Source organism: Musca vetustissima, unplaced genomic scaffold (genome assembly GCF_032173495.1).
Source record: "Musca vetustissima isolate MV318-11 ecotype Yass unplaced genomic scaffold, APGP_CSIRO_Mvet_v1 utg4395, whole genome shotgun sequence".
NCBI classification, from domain to species: Eukaryota; Metazoa; Arthropoda; class Insecta; order Diptera; family Muscidae; genus Musca; species Musca vetustissima.
In genome coordinates this window covers 618,842-639,163 of record NW_026885219.1, presented here as the reverse complement: position 1 = coordinate 639,163, position 20,322 = coordinate 618,842, and the positions used below count along the sequence as shown (strand labels likewise).

The following is a 20,322-nucleotide window of genomic DNA, read 5'->3' as shown; positions in this document are numbered from 1 at the left end:
TTATTATTTACATTACAAAAAAAAAAAATAAAGTAAATTTGGCAATAATATATATAAACTAATATTGCAGATATACATAATTAATTATATGGTCGTTTAATATTCAATAGTTTTGATTTGTTTCTTTAAAAATATATATCATCAAAACGTTGACCATATGTTGTTTATTGAAGATAAAGAGTAAGATAGATATGTTAGGGGTATGTATGTTCCAAAGGAATACATTACAAAATTGGTAACAATAAAGTTAGGGTTCAGTAAATATTACAACTAAATTTAAATGAAATCGTTTATTCTAAATCAATTTATTTTTTTTGTATATAGATTTTAATTTTAACTAAATGGAGAATATACGAAATTGTTTTTAGATAAATTTCAATTTAGTATACTATATATATAAAGTCAAAATTTTGTATATATTATATAGATAATAGTTTTAATTTAGCAATGATTTTGATTATTTGTTTATTTCTCATGCTCATGCACTTATTAGAGGTACACCGAAAAGTTTTTCCCATGATTGATTTATGGCATTTAGACAGGTATTGGCATTTTCTGCCGTCTCAAATGTACACTTCCAGAGTTCACATTTGTCTTGAGTTTCATCGAGGAAATTAATGATGAATACATTATCGCTGCAGTGTTCCACCTCAACCAAATTCGACATGAATTGTGTGACACACAATTCAAGATCATCATCAGTGTCATGTTGAACGTTGGCGGCAGCTGAGGCCGATAGCCAACCAACTTTGGGTGAACTTAAATATAGACGAGAATCTGTCGTTAGAAGACAACAAATGCTAAAGTTACGTTTAGCATTTTCACAGGTAATTTCACAGCCATTTAGCACCGAACACATATTTAATTGTTCATCCATTACGGCTGTATTCAGGCGTTTCACAATTAGCTCATTGGGTTGATAATGTAGATCACAGTTGGAGGGTAGGGAATTATCTAAAGAAAAAAAATAAAAACAGAATTTAATATCCATTGTAATTTTACTCTAATAAATAAGTGAACTCACTTGCAAAGAACAACATCAACGAATCCGTTCTCAAGATGTCCTGCAACAGCAACAAAAATCCACCCCAATCACGCAGCCGAAATGCCAAACCAATTTTCCATGGCAACAACTGGATACTCTCCAAACGATCTACGGTGCAGGTGACAATTGGTCTCAACCATTTGGCAACATCATCATTTTCTTCACCATAGATTTGCATTAAATACAGCTTACACGTTGACATTACAACACAGCCATCATTTAGCTGTTTCGAATTTTCATTGTATATTCGCCCCCTGACAATCCATTTAAAATGTTCATCTTTATCTTCGAATTTCGTTTGATAGAAATATAATTTCAAACGATGATCGATGTCATTGAAATCGGTATAATTAAATTTGAAAGCTCTTGAATTTGTGGCTGTATTTTTAGTTGTTGTAGATGATGATGTCGTTGTTGTTGTTGATGGCGGTAATACCGTTCCCGATTTAATATTTGATAATTTTTCAGTATCAAGAAGTTTTTTGGAACTGCTCATTAGGATGCTAGTCGATTGCATTAAGGCTGAAATGGAAATAAATTTAAATTTTATACAGCAAGATTGCGACGTATTTATTTTGATGAAAATACATTTAATGGAGTGATATGGAGTCTATAAAAATGAAGAAATATTTAGAAAATGTTCAGCAAGAAGATCTTACTAGATTTTTTTTCGAAATAGAGCGTAGTCTCCACCTAATCACCATGTCATTAATACCTGAAGTAAATTCATATTCAACATCAAACTAAAATATAATCTTAAAGGTTTTTATAGCACCCCTGAGGGAAGGTTATCGACCTCACTAATTTGGATGATTCTGCTTTTGGGAACTGAAGGCATCAAAAAAATGTTAATTTTCGGATCAAAAAATATCACCCTATGATCCGAAAGTGAAATAGAAATCACATAGAAATCCCTATCATCTTCTGACAATTAACGAAGAAGTTGGCGATCTTTCCTTGTTTTCCCCACCACATCTCGGAGTTCCTTACATTGTTCACTATCTAATTCATTTGTCTCAAAATCAAATACCTGGTAGTGACGATCTTTGGCTCCGCCCCTTCAATCAATTTGATTGTGTGTTTCTCTAGAGTTGTGCACCCCAAACCTCGAAAGTATAAGCTTTTCTACAACCTCGTTTAAACGTTTGGATTGTTCCGGTGACAACTTGTGGGGGTTGAGTTTATTATTATCGCCCTTCTCGGACATTTCCGCAGTGATTTTCTCCACGTTTATATCGGCCACACCTACAACTTCCGGAGCTAATTGAAACTCTCGCCAAAAATCAATGCCTAAATAAAGTCTCTGTTCCAGGTCGGGACATAAAAATAAAATCATATATTTTTCTTCATTTTGGTATTTCACCGCTACTTTTATTTTCCCCAGAATTTGACATCGGTTTCCGCTAGCGGTGGTAACCCTACTCGGGATTTCAAATTCCTCAATGAACTCCCTACAGTTTTTGCTTAGGTGGCTCACTGATGCCCCTGTGTCCAAAAGACCGCCAATTGTTTTTCCATGAATATCAATTTGTGTAAAAACTCGTGGATCACCTTTCGTTTGTGACACTTTCGAAATAGCGCTCACCAAATGACGTTTTTCTTGCCGCCTTTTCTTAGACTTCAGTGTTAATTTCACATTTTTTGGGAACAGTAATGGCATCGGAATTGAAAATTCTTTCCCTAACCTTTTCATAATTTTCTTTTCGATTCTTCCATATTAAATCTAAACTGCTAACTAAAACCTTAACTATAGTTGGTTACAGGGTTCTCTACATGACGTGTCTCCCCTGTCATTTCTATACCCCTCCGCTGGTTTTCCTGTTGACATATGGGACATTATGGGGTTATAGTGTCTGGTTTACCACACTTGTAACAAAATAGCTTCCTATATTCTTCCGGACAGTCCATAAAGACATGGCCGTTTTGACGGCAATTCCAACATATTATTGTAGTTTTTGTTGTTGTCTTTGGACACGGAAACATTTCCTTCTAAATTCCTTATCGGTTATTCAACAGTGGATTCAGATTCTAAGTCATAAAATTCATTTACTTGTCAAATGGGTCTTTGGGGCGCTACCATAGCTCTCACGTCACGCCTAGGAAAATTTCGCTCTGCTTCGATACACTCTATACGCAATACTTCCACCATTTGATAAATATGGCGTTTTATATTATGGCGAATATTTCCTTTTAAGATTTTTATCATTTCGCATTCTTCTATAGGTTGCATCAGGCGCGAACGTAATATTCCCATCTCATGAAAGTAATTGTTGACAGCTTCATTATGTCGCTGCTTTCTTTCTAACAATTCTCTCAACATATCAAATTTTGATTGAGGGGTTTGATATTGGCAGATTAGGACATGTTTCAGAGTTTCCCAATCAGTGATTATGCTATTTCGACGATATAGCCAATACCACTCTCGAGCTTTGCCAGACACCAAAAATAAAAAAAACCTCTTAAAACTTCTGCCCATGGAATATAGTATTGTTCTCGCGTCATTCTAGACGGTAACTAAGATCATTTTTCCTGAGGTCCCTGGGATCCGCTAAAATTCAGACCTAATTTATCCACCCTTATTTTTAACGGCTCAATATTATTAACAGCAGGTGCTAATATACGAGTAGTAGAAGGCGTTTGGTTTAAACTTGGATATTGGATGATAGAGTGAGCATTCATAAATGTTCACTTCTTTTTTCGATGGATTTCGGACGGACAACCTCGGATAATTCTTTCTTTTCTTTTGCAAGCATATCTATCATATTTTTGACCCCAGCAACTTTATTGTGTAATATATCCTTCACTTGTGCTGTTGCTGTATCTAAACTAACTTCAGGATTGGGGTAGTATTTGAAACAGTTACACTTTGGTTCGTCGAGTCTGTCGTCTGTTTACGAACAATTGTCTGTCATGTGTTTGACCTCAGAAACCTCACTGTGTACCATAGTTTTTACTTGTTCTGCCGTGTCCTTTGGACAGTTGCAGCCTCGTCTTGGACCAACACCCTGATCTCAGCTGGTAATTTCATATTCCCCATTTAAACACCTACCATTCACACAAACATTGAATTGAGGTGAATATTTCAACTTCCTGCACTCTACTACCATCTGGGAACATTCATACATGGGGATCTTGGTGTCTTGACCCCGCACTGGCCCACCCAACAACACTTTTCCATTGAACCCCATTCACCACACTACACACCATACACTTACCTCACCGAATTATGTGCACATGGCCCGTAACAATGCGATAGAAAAAAACTATTTCTGATGGTGTGTGTGGCCTTGAGACATCAACGTCCGCCATTATAAAATATAGCCTTAAAAGTCAAACTTTGAATCGCATATTTAAACAAAATGGAATATTTAGGGGATCTGAATTCATTGCGTTGGCCCCAATGAAATGAAGTTCTACCAAGCTACTTCATTCGTAAGACGCGAAAACACGATGGATATGTCTGTTGAACTGAGGCAGTCTATCCCTTGCCAATACCGTTGCAATCCCGGGTATTCGCCCACCAGAAAAATAGCTGTGATGATATCTCTAAAATTCCTTTCTCCTACCCGAATATCAAAAGGGTTTTACAATTCTCAGTCCCAATATTTTTACTACAGCCTATTGACTGCGGAATTTCTTACCTCGCTAACCATTAATTTCACAGTAGAGTCCGGCGTATCCTTAAGGTGATGATGATAGACATATGGATATAATATAATATACGGTTTCCATCAAAGATGGAATTATACATACCACCAAACATCGATAGTCCACCATTATTGCTCTCCTCCTTTTTGGTGTCGGCAATATTTGAGCTATTCTCTTTCACCTCCTGTTGTAAAAATTGATTTGATAATTCCGCTGATTTCCCTTGCTGTTCATAAGCTGTACATATGCTATCGGTTACCGAACCGGAAGAACTACTTTCGGTTAGATTTTGTTGTATTAATGTTGATGTTGAGGTTTTTTTCGTTTTAATATTTTCTTTTTCTTCTTCGCTCGGATTTTCTTGTTGTTTTTCTTCTTCTTTGGTAGCTGTCATTGTTTCAACTGGATATTCTTCAGGTTTATCCCGCCGGGCATAATTAATCATATTATCGAATTCACGTTCCAAAAATGTCTGCGTATAACTTTGATCATCAATGGTCTCCAGATTGGGTATGTGTGAAATACGCCGTTCTTCGGATGTTTTACGACTTGAAAATTGATCTAAAACTTCAATACTCGATTGACTGGGATTTGAGATAATATCAATGTCACTTTCACCATTTGTTTTAAAATCTAAATCACGATCTGTGTTACTACTGCCCACCAACGATTGATTGGAATTGAAAGAGCTTTCCGAATTGGTGGTGGTAATTTTCGAGCATGATGATTCGTTGAGTGATGTGGCAGAACCTGGTAGAACAATGAAAGAGGGAAATGAAAGTGATTTGTTGTATATATTATAGTGGTAAATGACAAGTCAACCCGTTATTTAATTTTTAACATATTTTTTTCCTTTCCCAATTTGTATTTTCTGTTAAGGTATTGACTTATCATTTTGGGTACTATAAAAAAAGAAACATTGGTTTGTTGTTAGTAATAACAAAGTAAGCAAATAAGCACTTCGAAAGCATGATCCAGAAATTTTTGCCAATGACAAATTTTTATGCCAAGCCAATGCTTCTTTTTTGTTGGTTTCGTTTTGTTATTATTTTTGCATTATATAGAAATAAAAGTGATATTAACTTTTTAGAAGTTGTTTCAGTGTTGTTGCTTGCAGTGAATTAGTTGAAAGCCTGGTTTTGCCTTTACCTTAGATCACCATTTTGAGTTTTGTTAAGAAAATAAACAAAATGAAAAAAGAAAAAAATAAGTACCAAAGAATACAAAAACAAAAAAACAGCATACAAGAGATAAAGAATATTCAGTTAGTTTAAGAAAAAAATTATAAAAAACATGCTCCATATTAAAAATTAATCAATTTTATCTATTTTACACTTCCAACATACCAATACTATTTGTATCATCGGCCACCTCTATATTGGCAACATCTTGCACATTAAGGGGTACAATACTTGTGGGTAGTTCTTCCACAATTGAGGCAGGCGATAGTTTGTCCATTAAAATATTGGATTTTTCCAATGATTTGGGTATAACATGGATTTCGGCAACAAAACATGATTTGCAATCAGGACAGCGAATTTCTGTTGAAGAAAATAAAGTTCAATATTTTTTTTATTTTTTAAATTACAAAAAATACCTACCTATATTTTTTATTTTATTTTTAATTTCTTGTGAAAATTGACAACTACAATTTACACAACGGTATATGGTTTGATTCATTTCACTTAAATCCCGCTGGGATAAGATGTCGCGTAGTTTTTTCTCCAGTTCCTAGAAATAAACAAAAATTAAATTTGAGCTTAAAAAATGAAAAAAAAACAATTTTTTTTACCTGACACAAATCCTCTTCCACCGTGTAAATACGTTCTTGTTTATCCACCTTGACGGTATCGAAATTTAAACGTATTGTATTGGATTTCAGGCGATCACATGATTCGAGAATTTTTAAACTCCATTTGGTTTTCGTTCTGTAGAGTATAAATATAAAATTAATAATAATAAAATAATTGTTATAATCAATTATATGGTATTACTTACTTTTCTGTTAAAGGATCCCGTTCTCTTAAGAAGTTCGATGATTTAGTTAAAAATATGGCCTCATTGCGATTGTTTGTATCATAGACGATGTAGGTTTCTTCATCATCTTCACGTTCGGAAACTGAAAAAATAATTAGGAAAATAAAAAATAGTTAGCCAATATCAAAATCTTCTGGAATGAGATTTTCATATCCATGAAAAATCAATTTAACTTAGTGGGGTCTTCCCATGGATACTCAACCTCATCCGAAAGGAGTTAAACTATTTATCTTCAGCATGGATGGACAATTTCCAAATAAATGGTGGAAATAGAATATTTCCACATAGATCAGATGAAATTGTGTAACCAATTTGAGAATTAACTAATTCAGTTTTGGCCTAGAGGATAAAACTGAATGACAGATAACCAGATAAAACCAGTAAGGAAAGTAGTAAAGTCGGACGGGGCCGACTATATGATACCCTTCACCACTATGGGTATATTAAACAGGACTATTAAGATGAAATTGGATGAAATAAAATATGTGATATTTATCTAAATGTGAATCTACCTAAATCTATCCATAAAGTATGTAAATCGACTTCAAACAAATATAAATAGGTCATCCGTTGGGCTATGTCTGTACTTCTACAAAACGCAACTACGTAATTCTATGCTCAATTTTGTAAGTTGTACAAAATTTGATTTCAATCTGACTAACATGAGGAGTTTGATGCCCAATTTACTTGAAATCGGGCGAAAATATATATGGAAGCTCTATCGAAATATTAGGCGATTTCAAACAAACTTGTCACAGGTTAGGTTATACTAATTTCAGAAAGTTTTGTTCCTATCAGCCTATTGGTTCCTTGGTGCATCAATTACTTAAAATCAATCTATAATAAAAGGAAGCTCTATCTAAATCTGGACCGATTTTCACGAAACAAGACAGACATCACTCTAGGCTCAATTCAGTACGTTATGCCAAATTTCGTGCAAATCGAAGGATATATAGGGACTTTGGTGCACCATTTACCTAAAATCGGGCGAAACTATATATGGGAGCTATATCTAAATCAGGACAGATTTTCACGAAACTTGGCAGACATCATTCTAGGCTCAATTCAGTACGTTATGCCAAATGTCGTGCAAATCGAAAGATATATAGGGACTTTGGTGCATCATTTACATGAAATCGGACGAAACTATATATGGAAGCTATATCTAAATCTGGACCGATTTTCTCGGAACTTGGAAGACATCACTCTACGCTTAATTCAGAACGATTTCGTGCAAATCGAAAGATATATAGGGACTTTGGGGCACCATTTAAATGAAATCGGACGAAACTATATATGGGAGGTATATCTAAATCTGTAAGCCTATTCTGTAACTTTTTAACAATATTCGACATTGTTTATTTTACAACAATTTCATTTGTTTGTTTTGTTGTTTTTACAATAACAAAAGAAAATTAAACAATATCGAATGTTGTTAAAAGTTACAGAATAGACCTACTGAACCGATTTTATCAAAACTTTGCAGACATTACTCTAGGCTCAATTCAGTACGTTATGCCAAATTTCGTGCAAATCGAAAGATATATAGGGACTTTGGGGCACCATTTAAATGAAATCGGACGAAACTATATATGGGAGGTATATCTAAATCTGAACCGATTTTATCAAAACTTGGCAGACATCATTCTAGGCTCAATTCAGTACGTTATGCCAAATTTCGTGCAAATCGAAAGATATATAGGGACTTTGGCGCACCATTTACATGAAATCGGACGAAAGTATATATGGGAGCTATATAGAAATCTGGACCGATTTTCTTGAAACTTGGCAGACATCACTCTAGGCTCACTTCAGTACGTTATGCCAAATTTCGTGCAAATCGAAGGATATATAGGGACTTTGGTGCACCATTTACCTAAAATCGGGAGAAACTATATATGGAAGCTATATCTAAATCACGACCGATTTTCACGAAACTTGGCAGACATCATTCTAGGGTCAATTCAGTACGTTATGCCAAATTTCGTGCAAATCGAAAGATATATAGGGACTTTGGGGCACCATTTACATGAAATCGGACGAAACTATATATGGGAGCTATATCTAAATCTGAACCGATTTTCTCGAAACTTGGCAGACATCACTCTAGGCTTAATTCATTACGTTATGCCAAATTTCGTGCAAATCGAAAGATATATAGGGACTTTGGGGCACAATTTACATGAAATCGGACGAAACTATATATGGGAGCTATATCTAAATCTGAACCGATTTTCTCGAAACTTGGCAGACATCACTCTAGGCTTAATTCATTACGTTATGCCAAATTTCGTGCAAATCGAATGATATATAGGGACTTTGGTGCACCATTTACATGAAATCGGACGAAACTATATATGGGAGCTATATCTAAATCTGGACCGATTTTCACGAAACTTGGCAGACATCATTCTAGACCTAAATGATTAGGCTGTACCAAGTTTCGTGCAAATCGAAAGATATATAGGGACCGTTTACATTAAATCGGTTAAATATATATATGGGAGCTATATCTAAATCTGAACCGATTTTTCCCAATTTCAATAGGGTTCGTCCTTGGGCCAAATAAGTGACTTGTGCCAAATTTCATCCAATTCGGATCATAAATGCGACCTGTACTTTGTTTACAATTTAACATGGACAGACAGACGGACAGACGGACGGACGGACGGACGGACATGCATAAATCGACTCAGAAAGTGATTCTATGCATATTCTCAAAAGGAACCATGGGTCTATCTCGATTATTTTTGCCTGTTACAAACATATGCACAAAGACATAATACCCTGTACCACAGTGTGGTGAAGGGTATAAAAAAAAACAAATATTGCCGGTACGGAACAATGGATAACCTAGAGATACGAAACAAAAAGTCACAAGCCATTCTACAGCTAAAAATTCTGCCAACGAAATTTTTTTGTGTGCGTCTGACAATACGAGGGCAGTTCGGAAAGTTCTTAGCCTGGCACAAAAAGCGCGGTATAAATCTGTTATGAACACATGTTCAATTTTGTTTCGATCTGGCAACTACTTCATATAGAAACAGGTGTTCAAAAAAGACGCATCCGCAATTTTCTACAATGGAAAAACGCGTGTTTTCAAACCTTCCTATGCAATGGTAGATGGTGCATCATTCAAGGGCCGACTTCGAAGGTCCTTCGTTGGAAGGTTAACATGAACCATCTTTACACCCGACGTCGGATTCCTTTAAATCAATAAATCTCTCGTAATTCTTTTCGAATAGTTCCTTGATAACTTCCGAATAAATTTGAGGTTCCCCTTAATTTGAAAGAATTCTTTGTCGGTAATCGCATTGACAGACGTTGGTCGAGTGAGACTCGGGTCGTAAACTCATCTGTCGTGGTGGTTTTTGTTGTATATATTTGTACACGACGGATAGTTATCTTACGTTGGGTTCCTGGACATAGTGGCATAGAAGTGAACGATATAGCCGATGAGCTTGCTCGAGGGGGCTCACAATCGTCCAATTTTCCGATTGAGAGATCTATGCAGCCACCCATTGGCTATTTCATTGGCAAACTCCGCTTGTTCTACGACGAGGTAGTCGGTAACAGATGGTCGAGAGAGCATGGTTTCAGAATCTCAAAAGTTATCTGGCCTGAATTCTCTCGCCGAAGAACTTCCTCGATGTTGAGGTGTCACTTAATACACCTTTGGTTTTTTTTTAATCAACTAATACATATTTAGATGCAGATCATAATCTCCCCAATTTCACTTTCTTTTTTCCTAAAATGTATATGGACAAATTTAAAAGTTTAATAACAATACTTACATTGTTCCATATCATCATTATCCATTCGTGAATAGACATATTTCAAATGATCATCTTCTTCCACATTATCAACTCCTTTATCATCATTTGTTTTCCCTTCGGCAATTGTGTTTTCATTATCTGAATCTTCAAAGGGATTTCGACCATTTTTACTTTCATCTAATGATTTATATAAGGTCTGTTCAGCATTTTTATCACCATCCCCATTATTATTGTCATTGATCAATGTTTGAGTTTGATCTAAACTTTTATAAAGCGATGAATCACTTGTTTCCGACTGCGGTTTAATGGGGGATAACGTCAGTTGGGCCATTGTATTGTCCAAGGTGTTGTTGGTGGGCGTTGAGGTCATTGTTGTTGTTGTGGGAACTTGTAAATTATTTGTTGTCGCCGCAAAATCTCCCGTAACATCTTTTATATATTCCTGAAACATTTCACGTGATTTTTGCCGCTCCATATCAATATCAATTATTTGGCTGGTTGAGGAATTATTCATTATTTCTGCATTACCCGAATGCAACCATTCATTGCCATATTTTTCTCTTAGCTCTACAATTTGCCGTTTTGTTTCCAAGTGCTCCTTACAGGTCTCTTCGGGGATAATTGTTTTGCTGTTCTTACCCAAACTAATCACTGAACTTTGCATTGCATCCTCGGCGGCATCATTATTTTGGGATTCATGTGAGAAATCTTCAATTTCAACACATCTTGTTTTGGAAGACTTTTTCTTTTGTTTAGCAGCAACAAGAACTTCATTACAGTTGGCTTCGGATTCTGAAGAATTGTCGGTTGTTAGCTTGAAGGAAACTAATGAACCCACACTAGAGGCTGGTGTATTTGAGCTACGTATGGGAGTGTGTGCACTTGATATTGAGCTCGATGATGAACGCATGGTATAACGATTCAAAGCACCCACCTGCCGTAGCTGGTGAGTACCCGTAAGGGCTTTCTCACTTTTTGAGAGAGTTTCAAAATCCAATACAAATTTCACTGTTGAACAATTCTTGTGCAAATACTGGCAGGTGGCCAAACGATGTTTGGGATGACAGTGCAATGGATTGCCAAAGAGATTAAGAAATTTCAATGTTATCAAAGCACTTAATGGCAACAGATAGGTGTGGTCGAGCAGGAAGTTATCCGACAAATCTAAATCTGTCAGGGCATCCAACTTCACAATACCCATTAAATCTTCCAATAGATTATTGCTCATATTCAGCGATTGCAAACGTTTACAGGCGTCCATATGAAACTGGGGTATTTGCGTGAGACGATTAAAACTTAAATCCAAAGTTTTCAAGTGCGGTAGCCATTTAATGGCCTTCACCGACTGCAGTTTATTATGCCTTAAATTTAGATGCTGTAAATATTGAGCAAACTCTAACGATGTGTCCACACATTGTAAGTTGTTATAACTAAAATCGGCACTTTTCAATTCATTCCATACAAAACCATTGGAATTATCACCACCACAATGGGTAATAATATCATCGACGGTCTTAATACTTTTAATACATATCAAATGTTCCAGCTGGGCACGCAGACGTTGGATACCAGCCAATTGTTTTATATCGATCTTCTGCACTTCCAATCGCTTGAGGGCACAGAATTTTGATATATCGATTTTGCCATAATACTCATCACCCGGATAATGTACCAGACATAGTAGTGCGGTTTTTTGTACAAAATCATGTATCAACTGGAGATCACGAAAGACGGGAGGTTTTGAATTCATCGGTTTGAGAACTTGAAAATTTTGAACTTCACCGACTTCCAGGGAATCGGCAATGAGAGTAAAGGCATCATTGAGGGCACGTAAAAGGGAACCTATAAAAAAAGAAAAGACAAAAATGTTTTAAAAATATAATCAAAATCGGAAGGAAACAAAATCTGCAAGGAAAGAGAAAAATTCCAACCGATACGAAAAAATTGCTATGGATATACTAAAAACTCAACAATTGAACCGAAAAATTATGTGCTGACAACAGTAACAACTTCTAGAAATGATTCATGTCCAAGAGGGACTAAATCACACCTGATTGCTATAAGAGCTTCATGACTATCAACAAATATAGTCACCGATACCGAGTCACTAGTAAACAGTTCTTTGATTGATTCCGGTGCTGTAATGATTGCTAAGTCTCTGATTGAAAAACGCAACAATTATTATTTAGTTTGTATGAGTTCTTAATTGAAAATTCTTCACAGAAAACTCCCGCCTCTGGGCTTCCTTCTATCTTTGAACCGTATATATTGACAGACTATCGAGAGGAGGAAACTCATCCATGCAGGACTCTCTGCTTGGTATAGGGAAATATAGTCATTTGAATTTCTATTGTGATAGAATTCATAATTTCGAATTAAATTCAGGACAATTGCGTGTCCGTAGTGTGAAGTTCGCCATGCCCAATATCCTTCATCGTAAAAGCACTTCTGGTTGCCAGAAAACCAGTTAAAAAATCCAGTAGCTGGAGATTTATTATCGCGCTCAGAGGAGTGCTTCTAGGAGCTACGGATATAAGGATGGCTGCCGATCTTTGCACACTACTTATTTTGGACAACAGCGTTCTCTTCCTAAGTGCCTCCTGACGAAAGTCCATAGGTGTTGAAAGAGTACAGGGCTATTAGACATTTCTTTGTACGCTCCACCACGGTACTTTTTTATGATAAACGGTGGACCAGTACGGTGCCGAGTTATTTGGCATCCAAAGATGGTTCCAGAACTACCCCAATGTATGCATTGATTATCCTGCTTTTCAGCCCCCAATCTACTATGATATTTCCGTTTTAATGAGAAAGCCACCAACGTGAAGTTTGAGTTCTCTAAATTACTTTCAATATATCCAATTAGATGTAAAGCAGTGTCTACAGAGTTGCCTTTGATGTAGGTGTGCTTTGATTTGCTGATTTTATTTGATTTCAGTTATTTCCTGATATCAAGATCTAATAACCTTTCTATTGTTTTCAAGAGAAAGGAAGAAAGACTAATCGGTATGTAGTATTTCGATAATTACATGAGGTCCAGGAGATTTGTAGGGTTGAAATGTGTTAATCGCCTATACAAGTTTTGAATAGATTCTTAGGCCTTGCTAATCCGTACCCAATCTCTGCTCCCTGCAAAATGAGTAAACGAGCCATAATTTTTTTAATGCTACTGATGGATTTTGAGACCTTCGATATTATTTTTGGAAACCTTGCCGCTTCATAAACTCCCTTTGTCAATGCACTAAAACATATCCAAGACTCTCGCTTAGCTTTTTTAATCTCACTTTCTTTTGAAAAACTATCTATAAGTGTACCAATCTTTTCTATGTTTATATTTATTTGCTTTGTTACATAATGGTGTCTCTTCACAGAGACGTAATGTCTTTTGTCCATCAAACATCATTCATCTTAAAAATGCAGGTCTAGGATTTTGATAGCCTTCGAAAAAATAATCTTAAAATATTAATCCCTAGTCTTCGAAAAATTTTTAAAATATCCACTCTTCGGGTTTTGATAGTCTTTGAAAAATTATATTTAAAAAATCCACTTCTGTGGACAAAGAGGATGACAGAAGGGCTGTTGTATTTAACAATGTAATTGTAGCAGTGGCGAGCGTAAGGTTTGAAATTTTTAACATATAGCTCTCCCCATTCACTTATGACGCACCACTGTAATTCACATGGCATTTGGACCGCTAACAAATGCATGTGGCATTCAAACCGATAATCCTTAAATGGGTTCAATCCTCAACAGTAGCTCTCAGTAGCTCAAATCCGAAATGACCCTAGTCAAACGTCTGAGAAAGGTCCCAAGCGAAAAGACACCATTCATATTATTATTAATTTATTCATTTCAAAGCCAAGCCAAAAAAGCCTTATATGACCAGTATACTATAAAATAAACTTAGACCAAATTAAAAATATAAATTTTAAACAATAGTATTTCTGTTCATGTAACATATGTTCAAGCTCCATAATATTCATTAAAAGTAATAGATAAAAATAATTTGAATAAGAACTACTCTGAATTACCTTACAAAAACTTTAAAGTAAAATTATAAGTAATTACAGAAATTTATCTTCAGTATTTAACTACTCCTCGGACCTTGGTCGTTCCCTATATTGTAATACTAACAAATTAGCATTTGTTCCCATATCTTTTTGTTGGTTAATTGTAAATGTTTTGTTTACACATTTATTTATATGTACATATGTACACCTGTTACTCATTCGATTGTTGTTCGAATTTAGAATCTCAATATACACAAAATAGCATCCCAATAAATACCAAGACATTTATACAAATAAACAAACAAAATGCCTAGTTCCATTTTCACAATCCAGTCAATTGAATGTAAACTAAATGATGATAAGAAAATTAATTCTATGATCATAATATTATTGGTTGAGTGACACACGAACATACACCAACAAAATGTAAACCAAAAGAGAACATGTTATGGACTCAAATTTCAGTTTTAATTTTTATAAATTAAAATTACCTGATAATGTTAATGTAGATTCACAACTTAAGATTTTGTCGCCATTATTCCTTAAGAGTTTAGCCAATTCAGAAATTTTCTGGGGATCCATATTTTCATGTGTAATTTGTTGTATTCTTCATATATACCAGAAGACGGAGCCAATTGTTGTCGTTGAAAGCAATGTACATATATCTGTGTGTTTGTGTTTATGACTAAATCATTTGACAAAGTATTAAACAAAATAAAAAAGTTATGCAAAATGTCAAGCAGAAAATATAAATTTGATTGCAGTGGATTTTGTGGGTTATTTTCTATAGAGTTGATATTATGTCTCTGTGATCAACAACAACGACATGAAAGTGATCCGATCATGACGCTTGTGAATGGCAAACAAAACAATAGAATCCAAAATAACGCGATATTAGAGGGGTAGTGCGGGCGCGTATTCCATAGAAATGGCCATCAACCTCTTAACACACGTATAAAATGTAGCTGCAAAAAAAAACAACCATTGAAAAATTATTAAAAATATATATTTTATCTAGTATACAAAAATATATAAAAAGAATGTCATACCAATTGCTTTTTCTTCTATTTGTTTGTTTGTTGGTATCACCACAAACTGCTGCTGCTGCTACTGCTTCCGATGACCACTTCAATTTTTCAATTTTCACACAACAATAATTTTTGTTTATCATTTGTATTAGTTATCTGTTTCAATTTCTTCTTCTCATATTTATTTGTAGCAAATATCCCGTTTATAATTTCCACATGGTATTTTGTTGTTTTGTTTAATCTCGTACGAATTATTTTTAACTATGAAATTGTGCGTAGAATAGCCAGTCAATTCACTTGTTAATACGTTGCATTTCTAATAAATTGATTATAGTTTGTTGTTATTGCGTTTGTGTTATTGTTTTTCTTTTTTTTCGTCTCACAATCTACAGCTGTTTTGACATTAGATGTCAATCTCAATTTCTCTCTCTCTCTCTCAGCTGTCACATGTGTGGTGTAGTTGCCACTTTTTATAAGGAGGCTTCACACATGGAGTTGCTGACTAAATCATGGTATGGTAATTTTAAAACATGGCACAATAAATAGGTAGTCAATTTAGAGCAGCTGATGTCTCGATTAACTGTCAAAGTGCCTAATTTCTACTTGAATTCGATGTACAGTGTTGCCAACAATTTGAAATATTATAAGGAACAATTTGACAGATGGTCGAGAAAAAAACAAAGGTTTTTGTTTTGACACATCACCTTATTATTGCATCATGTTTTAAAATTAAAGTTCCGTTCCAGAACCCAAAAGAATCTAAAAATTTTGTAACTTTTTACTCGAAAACCGTTCCTCAACCCACAAAACTGGTAAAACATTGAATCAAATTTAAGAAAGCAGAAAAAGGGCGTTCTCTTTGTAAACTTTTTACTCGAGAAATTTGGCCGAGTAAAAATGGTAAACAGGAATGCCTACTTCTGATTGGCTGTTATGTTGATTTTGAAGTATTGCCATCTAATGTTGGCATATTTACTAGATTTACTTTTCAAATTATTTTGTACTCTGAGAGCAATTTTGAAATGTTTCCCTTTCATGGTACGTTTACACTTTACAGGATTAAGTTAACCCAGTGTGTTTAAAACGGCATTTACATTAGAACTTTTTGCAGGGTTAAACTACTTTATGAGGATTTATTTGACAAATATACAATGGAATTGACAATTGAAACCCACTGAATTAACTAAATCCGGAACAATGTAAACGTACCATGAAGTGCCAATTCCATTGTATATTTGTAAAATAAATCCTCATAAAGTAGGTTAACCCTGCAAAAACTTCTAATGTACATGCCGTTTTACTAGCTTTACTATTAAAAGGGACTGGAACAGACCATACATGTGGTTTAATAATAGTTCATTTACATGAACTAGGCTAGGCTGTAAATGTGCTCTACATACAATAGAAAATTCCGGATTTAGGGCTGTTTATTTTGTTGGTTTTCAAATATTACATAAAAACATAAGCATTAGTATTTATGAACTACTGAATTGAACATAAGAATAAAACGTTATACATACATGATGATGTTTGTTTTTTTCAATTACATTTAATTTCAAATAATAGAAATTCGAAAACATTTGTCTGCATGATCGTCAATCAATAATAGTTCAATTAATTCATAGCGCTTCAATTTTCTCTTTTCTAAATTACCAATTATTAACATTTGATTTTTATTTGTATTTTTTGTTTAAGAGTAGTTGATCTTCCTTTTTGGGAATAATTTGGTTAAAATGAAACATAAACAAGTATTTATATATATATATAATTTACATACCAACTATTGACTGTCTATTATATAACAATCATACAGAGGAATAAACTCAATGCATATTTGTTTTTCATGTTGTAGGATTGATTTGATTGTTTCTGTTATAGAACAGTGGTCACTTAAAAACTAACAAATATACATATATATATATATATATATATATTTGTCTGTCAATCCACCTTCTGCCGAATTGCCAAAGCTGACAGCCAAGGCGGTGACAATTGGGCAGTCGTCAGTGGTCAAGCAGAAGGTAGCGGACGCGAAGCAGGTGCCTGCGTCTGCTGGGCATACCTCTGCAGCAGCTGCTACCCCGGGTGCCAAATCTCGGCCACAGCCCACGGCTGTCAAGAGAATGAGGTCCTCGGAGGAGCAACAACCTGCTGCAAAGAGGCCCACGCACTCGTCGGCCGTACAGAGCTCTGCTTCCTTTGCTTCGGTGGTAGCGTCGAAGGAGAAACCTGCCAAGAGCAGCGATTGTGGGGTGAAAACCAAACACGCTGTCTCGAAGCAGGTAGCCCAGACACCTACAACTGAGCAAAGCGACTCTGCTGATCCGAAAGAGGTTCCGGAAGATCTGCGGGTAGCAATCATCGACCGAGCTGACCCTGACGGGTTTATCAGTGAGGATAGATGGGAGCTGGTCGACAGCTATCTGAAGGACCTCTTCCTGTCCGACGAGGTTGATCGAGAGAGCCTGCGGTTTGGCCTGACCTCCTCTTACAAAGGAGTAAAGGTTGTTGATTGTCGCACTAAGAAGACTTCAGATTTTCTTAAGAAGACAATCAACAGCCTGGACCCCCTTTGGGAGGGTGGTCGTCTGGCGGCCGTAGCGGTTCGAGAGATACCGAGCGGTATGGTAACCTCGGTGTTTATCCCAAAACCTTTCAAGGGGCTGGAGAAGACACTGAGGTTATTGGAGAGAAGCAGAACGACGGCCTTCAGACGAGGAGGTGGAGAATCCTCGCCTCGTTTGAAAGGAACGGCGGTGTAGTCGCGAAGTTCGCTACCGACTCTGCGGGAGAGGAGTACTTGAGGAAGAACAAGGGTGAGCTTGTTTATGGAATGGGGAAACTTTGTTTCCGCCTCACCACTCCAAAACAATAGGCAGCAGCAAGCGCTTAACGTGATCCAGATTAATCTGCATCACTGTAAAGCAGCAGCTGCTGAACTGCTACTCACCCTTTCTTCCTCAAACATCGACGTGGCGCTCATCCAGGAACCTTACCTGTACAAAGGTAAGGTGACTGGACTGGGCGACACCAAATACACGGTTTTGTCTACCTCCAATGGAGAGAAGGTGAGAACGTGTATTCTTGCTAAAAAGGAGTTAACATTTAATGCTTCTTTCTAATTTCAGCAATGGAGATATGACGACAGCAAGACTAGACAGAGGTACCACGAAGCCACTGATAGTCTCTGCCGTCTATCTTCCCTACGAAGCTCCTGACCCACCCGGCACTGTTGTATGCCGCCTATTGGAGGAGATGAGCAGAGTTGGTGACATCATCTTGGGATGTGACGCCAACGCACATCACTTCTATTGGGGAAGCAGCAACACAAACACAAGAGGTGAGTCCATCTTCGAGTTTATACTTAGCTATAATCTTAGAATTTGTAATAGAGGCAATACACCAACTTTTGTAAATAGGGTGAGAGGGGAAGTCATCGATATAACCCTCACAAATATGGACGACTCTGGGGTCGTAAACTGGGAGGTGTCTGAGAAATGTTCCTTTTCGGATCATAGACTCATATCCTTCCAGATTCCTACCTCTAGAGTTAAACAGAAACCTTATAGGAATCCTCGGAAGACGAACTGGGACAAATTCAAAGCTAAAACAGCAGCCTCTTTTCGGGATCGTAATGATCTCAAAACGGTTGAGGATGTTGAATTAGCTGTGAAAAATGTCACGGCCACTCTTCTGAAGAGCTATGAGGCATCTTGTCCCCTAACATACCCTGGGAAGAAATCTCTGCCGGTATGGTGGTCACAGGACCTTGCAACCTTGCGGAAGGCTGCAAGGAAAGCTTATAATAGAGCTAGTAAGACAAAGCTCAGTACAGATTGGGATGTCTATAAAAGACAATTCAATAGGTACAAGGGCGAAATCAATAAAGCTAAACGTGAGTCTTGGGTCTGCTATAGCGAGTCGATCGAAGGAGTCAACGAAGCGGCCAGATTCCGCAGAGTACTCTCTAAGGATCCAAAATCCATAGGAAGTATTAAGCGAAGTGATGGAACGTGGACAAACTCTGGCAGTGAGACTCTTGATCTTCTATCATCAACCCACTTTCCTGGTTGTAAGGACTATAGGGAAGATGCGCAGTGTGTGCATCAGCCTACAGTTCGGACGAGGGAAGAGGAGAAGATGATAGAAGACACTATAAGATACCCAAAAATGATATGGGCGATAAATAGTTTTCAACCCTACAAATCTCCTGGTCCAGATGGTATAACACCGGCCATGCTGCAACACGCAGATGAACGGATAATATCATATCTGCAGGACATTTTTAGGGCTTGTTTACTTTTGTCGTACATACCCAGTCTATGGAAAGAGGTTACCGTGACCTTCATCCCGAAAGCCGCGAAGCCGAGTCATACGGTACCTAAAGACTATAGACCGATTAGTCTTTCTTCCTTTCTACTAAAAACTTTAGAAAGGTTACTAGACTCAGAAATTAGAGATACCATTGACCGTAATAAACTTAGTAAATCCCAACATGCCTATATCAAGGGCAGATCAGTGGATACAGCTCTGCATGAGGTGGTTGGATACATCGAGAAGAATATGGAGTCCTCTGGCTACACGTTGGCAGCATTCCTCGACATCGAAGGAGCTTTCAACAATGTGAAGCTAGAGGCAATCCATTCTGCTCTGCCATCACTTGGTGGAGTGACATTAACCCTCTCTGATGAAGCTAAATATCTTGGCACTGTCCTAGACCACAAGTTACTGTGGAATAGGAATGTCGAGGAACGCTCTAAGAAGGGATTGATGGCACT

At 36.6% G+C, this 20,322-nt stretch overlaps 1 protein-coding gene across 1 annotated transcript; it reads right to left on the bottom strand.

Annotated features, from left to right (window-relative positions):
• Positions 1–456: 456 nt before the first annotated feature.
• Positions 457–15,098, bottom strand: LOC133332350 (dynein axonemal assembly factor 1 homolog). Its single transcript, XM_061540749.1, has 12 exons — positions 15,008–15,098; positions 10,525–12,348; positions 6,692–6,812; positions 6,486–6,621; positions 6,295–6,424; positions 6,040–6,234; positions 5,777–5,842; positions 4,799–5,443; positions 2,152–2,305; positions 2,016–2,103; positions 1,025–1,655; positions 457–954 (listed from the first exon to the last, which is right to left on the bottom strand). The coding sequence occupies exons 1-12, from the start codon at positions 15,096–15,098 to the stop codon at positions 479–481; spliced, it is 4,557 nt and encodes a 1,518-aa protein (XP_061396733.1). The 3' UTR covers positions 457–478.
• Positions 15,099–20,322: the final 5,224 nt, after the last annotated feature.